Source organism: Citrus clementina, unplaced genomic scaffold (genome assembly GCF_000493195.1).
Source record: "Citrus clementina cultivar Clemenules unplaced genomic scaffold, Citrus_clementina_v1.0 scaffold_6, whole genome shotgun sequence".
Classification (NCBI taxonomy): domain Eukaryota; kingdom Viridiplantae; phylum Streptophyta; class Magnoliopsida; order Sapindales; family Rutaceae; genus Citrus; species Citrus x clementina.
Window position 1 is genome coordinate 10417938 of NW_006262139.1, and position 8504 is coordinate 10426441.

Here is an 8504-nt window from a genome sequence, read left to right on the forward strand (position 1 = left end):
TTTTGTTTCTTTTAATATGAGTGGCTAATTTTACTAAGTTGAGGTGAATGATGAAGCTCAAAGTTTCAAATCATAAAATTAATTACTTTCTCAAGTGAGTTTTAAGTTTATTTTATTTTTTTCTGGTTATTTTTATGTCATGTTAATTCATGGATTTCCTTGGATTTGTATGGTATTTTGACATAATGTCGACACATTAATGTACTCGTGGCACATTAGGTACTTGATTCCATATTTATCAACACACATAGTTAGTTAAGAATTAAATGATATAATAACTAACTGGTAAAAGTGAGACAAAATATAAAAATGAGAGAGTATTAAAATTATAGTTTGAATACTGAGAGTGGATCCCGTAACCTTAACATATTTTTAAATTATTTTCTAGTGATTTCTTTTCCTGTAATTATTTTTTTTATTTTAAATTATTATTATATTTTAAATTCCCTGTGATTCAACCTTGAACTTATCAGGTTATATTATAACTACACATTTTTATACTTGAGAGTAATACACTTTTGAGTCGTGTCACTTAATAAGAGACATATTCGCACTGATGCAGTGCGCCGTCAGTATGATGGTGGCATTGAAGACACTATTCACGCTCTTAGAGATTATTTTGTGGTGAATAGGATATGGCGGGAACTTATTCCAAGCAGCAGCGATTATGGTAATTTCTTTTCTATTCCTGTACGTGAACGGTTATTTCAAAATTTGAATAATAACATTAGGCTAGAAATTGTGAATGGGCTTGCATATTTGGTGTAGCTCTATGGACGATTTGGTACTGGTGCAACAAATATGTTTTTGAAGGTAGTGCAACTAATGTTACTGCTATGGTGATAGATATCCAATCCCGAGATGAGGAAATTCATAGAGTTTTTGACACCTTTGATACTAATAAGTATAAGCGAGTGGAGAAGTATTTTGGTTGGCTGCCCCCGGTTTGGCCTGCGTATAAAATGAATACGGATGGAGCTTTTTAAGGCATCGAGTTTTGCTTCGGCTGGAGGATTAATTAGAGATGCTCATGGTGAGTGGATAGAAGGTTTCGGCATGAATATTGGGATGTGTTCAATCACAAACGCTGAGCTTTGGGGTATGTATCAGGGACTCATTCTGGCTTCGAACAAGGGCATTCGGATGCTGCTTGTGGAGGTTGATAGTTTATGTGTTATCCAAAGTCAGACTCTATCCACTAGTGCATCATCTTCTCTTGTCAGTGGCACTGGGAGCTCCTCTCTCGCAATTGGCAAGTTTCAGTGCATCATATTTATCGGGAGGCCAACCTTCGCAGCAGATTTCCTTGCTACTTTCGCACTCTCACTTCCTCTTGGGCTCCATGTTTTATCTACCCTTCCCCTCGGTGTTGACGTTTACTTGCGCAGTGATAGTTCGGGGGCTGCGTTCCCTCGTTTTGTTAAGATTTAACTTTTGCTAAGCTCGTTTTCCTTTACCAAAAATAAAATAACATTCTTGGCCATTAGGAGATTGGAAGGAATAGAACATAGTCGGAACTCTTATCATTGACTTTACTTTATAGAAAAGCCAGAATAACAACCCGCATAAATTTGTTTCGAGGGGCTTCGAAAATTAAAGATACCAAAATATTAGCTTGATTAGGCGGCAATGCTAAGTTTAAATAACACTCAATCATCTCTATAAACTACCCAATAACTACCCTCCGCTTCTTCGCCCTTCTTCATCATTTAACAAAGTCCACACATCTCTCTTTTCTCTTAGAAAAAAAGAAAAAAAAAAAGAGAAAACAAAAACTTAAAATTCTCAGTGAAGAGCAATCTCTAGCAATGGCCAAGGACATTGAGGTTGGTCGGGAAGGCGAGTTCCATGATAAGGATTACCACGACAATCCTCCAGCTCCATTGATCGGCGCGGAGGAGCTCACTCGGTGGTCGTTTTACAGGGCTATTATAGCTGAGTTCATAGCCACGCTCTTGTTTTTGTACATTACTGTGCTGACAGTGATTGGTCACAAAAGCCAGACTGACGCCAAACACGGCGGTGACGGATGCGGTGGTGTTGGCATTCTTGGCATCGCTTGGGCCTTTGGTGGCATGATCTTTGTTCTTGTTTACTGCACTGCTGGTATCTCTGGTAAGTAAGTCTAAAGGCGTTTGATATTTTTTGTTGCTGTGTAAATGCACGTATGTTCATTTCTCAAAGGTGTTTGATAAAATTGTACGCGCAGGTGGACACATTAACCCGGCAGTGACATTTGGGCTGTTCTTGGCGCGGAAGGTATCACTGGTGCGAGCCGTAATGTACATGGTGGCTCAGTGTTTGGGAGCCATATGTGGCTGCGGGCTCGTTAAGGCTTTCCAGAAGTCTTACTACACGAGATACGGCGGTGGAGCCAATGAGCTCGCTGATGGGTACAGCACTGGCGCTGGATTGGGCGCTGAGATCATTGGTACCTTTGTTCTTGTCTACACTGTTTTCTCTGCCACTGATCCCAAGAGAAAAGCTAGGGACCCCCATGTTCCCGTAAGCTATCACCATTGCTTATGCTTCACTGGATATAATAGATAACAGAAAATTTACCAAAATCTGGTTGAATGATTAATTGATTGTTTATATATGTTTGAATTGAAAGGTCTTGGCACCATTGTCAATTGGATTTGCTGTGTTCATGGTTCACTTGGCTACGATCCCAGTCACTGGAACTGGCATCAACCCTGCTAGAAGTTTTGGACCTGCAGTGATTTACAACAAGGACAAGGCTTGGGATGATCAAGTATGCACCAACCGAATTTGATTCTAATTTTCTTTCTAATCCTGTTTCTTGTTATGCCAACATAAAGTTTATCTTTTTTTTATTTGTTGCAGTGGATTTTCTGGGTTGGCCCCTTCATTGGTGCAGCAATTGCTGCATTTTACCACCAATTCATCCTCAGAGCATCTGCTGCTAAAGCTCTTGGATCCCGCAGAAGCTCCCCTAACATTTAATTAATTTTTAAAATAATTACTGGAGGATTAATTAATGACTGTCAAGCGGCTTCTGGATTATGGAAATTTGTATGTGTATTAGTGTTTAGTAAGGGTGGTGAGATCGATTGATGTCAATTTGTGATTGTCTTTCTTTTTCTTTTACTTGCTAGCAGGCAGTTGTTTTAAACCTGCCCAAAAGTTGTATTTTTTTTTTTTTTTATCAATAATGGGCTCTAAAAGAGATAAATCACCACTAAACCCCAGACATATCGTTATTAAGAATGCTTTGTAAATTAGGAGGAGCATCAGTAAGTAATTGCAAGCCTAAAGAAAATGACAAACTAAATGACGCCAGAAAATTTGCCGTTATGTTCGCTTCTCTATAGATGTGGTTCACTCTCACGATCCAGTCCCTGCTAAGCAGCTCCCGAATGGCAAGGATGAGAGAGTGATGCTCATTAACAAAAGTTGTATTATGCTTTCCTTTTGTTTCACTTTTCTCCTCGGGATTGTGTACTCGTAATTTTATTTTGGAAAAGTACATAACCGAATAGTTAATCATGTAGAAAAATTACAAAAAGAAAATCAAAATAAATGGCCAAATTATTTTTTATACAAAATAGTTTCAAAGCTTAGAAAGGGACTGAATCACTTAAATCACTTTTGGGCGACAATTGAATCCGCCCTCATGTGACATAAAAAATTGTTATCAATTTTTTTTTTCCCATTTCGTAAGTAATACTATAATTTATCAAGTTACTTGTGTTACATAATTTACATTTAAGTGAGGTGACAACCGTAGTATTGTTTGTTTTGTTAAATAGATAATGTCAATTAACACATCAATAATAGATAATAAAATTAGTCAATCAACACCTTATACATGATAAGTAGTGATAAATGACAACTAGTACTAATAAATGATAACTAGTTGAGATGCAAACTTTACATTTAAATTAGAGTATTGTTAGAGAGAGAGAAGTACGAGAGAAAGACGAGAGAATTTTGCTCTCTCTCTCTCTACCCACTCACTCTTTCAACACCCTTTTCTTCATTGTTTCTCGTGTGCTTCTCTACACCAAATATTTTCCTTTAAACTATGGGGCCAGTTACGTTGCGTCGTGGGTTTGGTACCCCAATCATTTATCTTTTAGACCGTTGGATTTCATCTCACAGCTGCAGAAGAGACACAGAGACGCTAGGAATTAACCTGACAAAAAGGCTATAAGCCGGTAAGCTGCAGGGAATCAACTTTTTGACAAAACAACGCATGTAATGAGTGCATGCAACTATGCAAGTAGTGAAACAACGCATGTAATGAGTGCACGCAACTATGCAAGTAGTGGTTGAAAACAAGTTGCTGGAAGCGTGCAAGTACGGGTTTGACGGGTAAGATTGATTTGAAATACGAAAATATTTGGAAGTGGATTTAAGTGATCAGGGAATGCATTGCCGAATTATTGTAATGTTAAGAAAAGAAAGTGCCCCGTCCCATTTGTGGACACTCATTTGGGATATGGATCTGGAAAATGGGCCCAATTCAACCCGCTATGCTTCGACACGCGTCGTCGAGATGTGCAGGAGTCCCATTCGGTTGATTTCGTGTAACATTAACGTCATTAAATTAATTGATAGTACTGATGAAGATGAACTTGCTTTATTATTATTTTATCCATGGTCTTATATTATTACTATAAGGCAAATGCTAAGTTACAATAATTATAACATATATTTTTTATGTGAACCACACAAATTATGGATCCTACAATTTTGTGTGGTTCATATGAGAGATGTATGGTACAATTATTGTAACTTAGAGGCTCCCTTAATATAATAACTGGCCCTATATTATTTATTATGCATGGAGTCTATACAGTGGATTGCACAATCAGTGTCGCGTTATATCCCGTGAAGGCAACTTAATTTTCATCATATTTTTTTTATTTATTATTAAAGAAAAGAAAAAGAAAAACTCTAAAAAAGGAGAAATTGAAAATGAAATTACAATAGGAGTATGAGTTAAGTAAATGAAAACCATATAAAAAAACATGTGACTAACAATTAAATACCATGTATAATAATAATAATAATAATCAACCAAGAATGACAGTCTAAATTGAGGTGGAGGAAAAAGAAAAAAAAATAAAGAGAAAACTATCTTGGACTTGTTGAACCAAACACCCTATCCTAACTATTTTCATTAGTCGTCTGTCACGGGAACCAAACACCCTATTCTCAAACTAGCGAAGTAAGGATGCTTACGAAAATACTAGAGAGAAGTAAGAATAATATGGCCAAATGTAATTTTATTACTCACTAAAAAGAAAGTACAAGAGAGTTTTGTACGAGAGTTCGAGAGCTTGTGTGTATGCTGGACAGTTTGTGTGTGTGTTGTCTGGTTGTGCAAAATGGCAAGTACAATGGGGTATTTTTAGGCTTGGATGCCAAGCACTCGAAGTTTCTTAGCAACTTGCATAAATATCTCCTAAGACATAAATGCACAATTCTATAAAACTCTAGTCATGATTGCATGCAAGGCGGATCCTTCGAGGCATAACAAACACTTCTGTAATCCAATATATTATATTGCGAAATATTTTTAAAGATGTGTTCTTATGGCTTTTTAGTAGATATAATTCATTCTCAGGTGAATAGAAAAAGTTAGACATAGTTTTGTTTTCATAAGTTATTGTGCTATGAATGTATCCAAGAAATTCAAGTTTTGATAATGCCACGAGCTTTCCCCTTGCCATTGGAATTGGCTATGAAGGTGTTGAACATTCTGCCTTTTAAGCCGTTAAATCTATTCTCGTTTTAGGTGTACCTAATGTTGTTGGCACCCCGGTGATTGAGGAATAACAATACTATCATTCATTGTGTTTTCCTTGCTTGGCCCGTAAATATTTGACATGAATTACTTAAATTTTAACTTTTGCTGGTGGCTTATGATATTCATTGTGGCACTCTCACTTTGTGGCTTAATGGTTTTCAAAATCTTCATGCAATGTAATTGACTTGCATTTTTTTTTTTCATGCATGGTTAGTGTTGGATATTGTGGGGCATTATCTTGTTTAAAGTGGTTATGTAAGTTGATGGCATAAGGTATTGCATTGAAGCAAAGACCTGATATCATTAATGAATTTATGTGTTAGCTAAATTTTCGGTTTCAATACCCAAGTGAATTAATGAAACTTATATTGAATAGCAAAGCTGTGTTGTTAGCCTTTTCTATGTTGACAGATAAATAAGTTCTAACATTAATCCAATAATTATAGACTGTATTAAAAAATTAAACAGGTATATGCCATCCCTTACGGCACCTTACTCTCTAATCTCCCTCATAAATTGACTTGCGGTTTAACTCTCTCTCTGCCCCAAAATCCTACCAGACAATACCCAATCTGCGTTTTTTTTTTTTTTCAGAAGTTTTATAAGCAGAAATCTCAATAGCAAAACTTGGAAATTGTTCAGTGGAGTTCTTTAGAGATGTAATATTCCCTACTTGGGGAAAACCTAATAAAATAAATATTAAAGACTTTCAGGAACAAAGGATTACAGATTTTTTCTTCCTGTCCTTCTTCTGTAACGCCATACTCATCTCCTGAAGTTATTTTGTTACTGTGATTTTGGCTGAGATGAACAATTTTTTATAGAAAAATATTAATGGTCATACTTTCATCAGTACTTTGTTGTAGCTCAGGCATTACTTTGCTCAAAGAAGATTAAGGGTCTGTAAACATTCTATCAATAACCTAAAGTTATTACTAACTGCAATGGTAGTTGATAAGATAATTGCACAGAGCAATAGGTCAAGAATCATACTATAACAAAGAAAAGATAAAAGAAAACCTTTGTTTTCAAGAGTGAAGATGATGGCTTTTATTTGCCTCAAGAAACCAAATGATTTAGTAGTAAATATTGTGAAATTTTGTGTGTACCAATCAACACAATAATAAGAACCAAAAGCTTAGAGATCAAAATCCATCATGAAAATCAGGCAGAATGCTCTGCAAAAGAAAGGACACCAAACTGAAATTTCTTCTTCAGCTCATGTGGGACTGGCCCAAATATTCATTTTCCTATTGGTCAGGCTGCCGTCTTGGCTGATGATTTTCTTTTTCCTAAATAAAAACCATGGCACTGCAGTATTGTCATCAAATTTGACAACACTTCAATCACAACGACTATGATACATGGTAGCACGAACAACAGCCCAACAGCTTTCACAATCTCGCCTTTCTTCACTTTAGCATTAGGCATAACTTCTTTTACCGATACAACAATTGTGTCCCTCAATCTTGCCACTTTCTTCCCTTTTAGAAGTTGCATGCACATCATCATTTTTACCCCTGAATTGTCCGCAACTTTTAAGACGGTCCTCATTTGAATGAAAGTGCTTTGTCCCTGCAAAATTGCAAACCGAATGTTAATGTCACATATAAGATTCAATTTATCTGAATTTAACGCAAATAAAAGAACTACATATTTTTCATCTAATTTCCAGCAATCTAAAGCTCAGCATCAAGAATTAAAAAAAAAAGGCAATCTGAAGCTCAGCATCAAGAAAAAAAAGGGCAAATACAAATCAATATCTGAATTTAATTTCCAGTAATATGAAGCTGAGCATCGAGAATAAAAAAATGCAAATAAAAAGCAAGCCACCTTATTCATATCCTATGCAAGTAAGCCATTACTGACGGTACAAAAGCTTCTCTTTAAGCTTCCTCAAATGAATCAGTACAACGGCATAAAACTCACTAAGCTAAGAGTTCTTGTTTCCAGACACAAAACTGAACTGACTTGCCCAGTACACTGCAAACTTGACGACAGATACTCTCAACACAAATTAACACAATGGCAGCTGAATCTTCACAAATTCATAATCCTAGAGAACCAAATTTGGAATTAATGACACAAATTACCTCCAGAAATCAATTACGACAGCCGATGGCGAGTGAAGCCGAGAGAGTGAAGCTGCAAGTCAATTTTTTGAGACATCCGAGGGAGTGAGGCAGCGTGAAGGAGCAAGACACAATCAACGGGGAAGAGAGAGAGCCGATGATAAGAGTGGAGCGTGCTGAGGGAGAATCGATTGGTGGTGAGAGTTGTGGCCTGAGGAGGTGAGATTGGTGGCGCTGTGGGTGAGGTGAGATTTGGCGAGAGTGAGAGGGAGAACGCGTGTGGGCTTACGGTGCGTGTGTTTTGCGTGAGATTCTCACTACAGTATGAATTTATACTGGAACTCTTTCAATCGGTTACCCATTTTCTGACGATTAAATCTCAGCTCTCAAATTCCTATCTTAGCTATCTAAAGGCGCATTCATTAAAAGACAAGCGACTGGGCTACCAAATCCATGACGCAAAGTAGCTTGACCCTAAAATTATTTAATGCTGCGTTTATTTTTTGGATTGGAGTGAGAATCTTGAAGAGTTGGAATTCTTGGATTAGAAGTGTGGAGTAGGAGTGGGAGTATGGTGTTTACTTAGACTAAATGAAAGTTTGGATTGTCAATCAGAATCCCAATTATTTATTTATTTTGTCTTGGATTGGGAG

General features: G+C 36.8%; 2 protein-coding genes across 3 annotated transcripts; one reads left to right on the plus strand and one right to left on the minus strand.

The window, feature by feature from the left end:
• Positions 1-1799: 1799 nt before the first annotated feature.
• Positions 1800-2967, plus strand: LOC18039599 (aquaporin PIP2-2). Its single transcript, XM_006428725.2, has 4 exons — positions 1800-2115; positions 2210-2505; positions 2615-2755; positions 2848-2967. Exons 1-4 carry the CDS (start codon positions 1809-1811, stop codon positions 2965-2967), a joined length of 864 nt encoding a protein of 287 aa, XP_006428788.1. The 5' UTR covers positions 1800-1808.
• Positions 2968-6805: 3838 nt separating this feature from the next.
• On the minus strand, positions 6806-8241 carry LOC112097248 (50S ribosomal protein HLP, mitochondrial-like). 2 transcript variants are annotated; one of them, XM_024182206.1, is made up of 2 exons: positions 7613-7863; positions 6806-7354 (listed from the first exon to the last, which is right to left on the minus strand). In XM_024182206.1, the coding sequence occupies exons 1-2, from the start codon at positions 7619-7621 to the stop codon at positions 7037-7039; spliced, it is 327 nt and encodes a 108-aa protein (XP_024037974.1). In that variant the 5' UTR covers positions 7622-7863; the 3' UTR covers positions 6806-7036. The 2 variants fall into 2 exon arrangements, 1 of the variants encoding a protein (XP_024037974.1); XR_002904904.1 differs by lacking the exon at positions 7613-7863 and adding an exon at positions 7873-8241 and having other exon boundaries at positions 7274-7354.
• Positions 8242-8504: the final 263 nt, after the last annotated feature.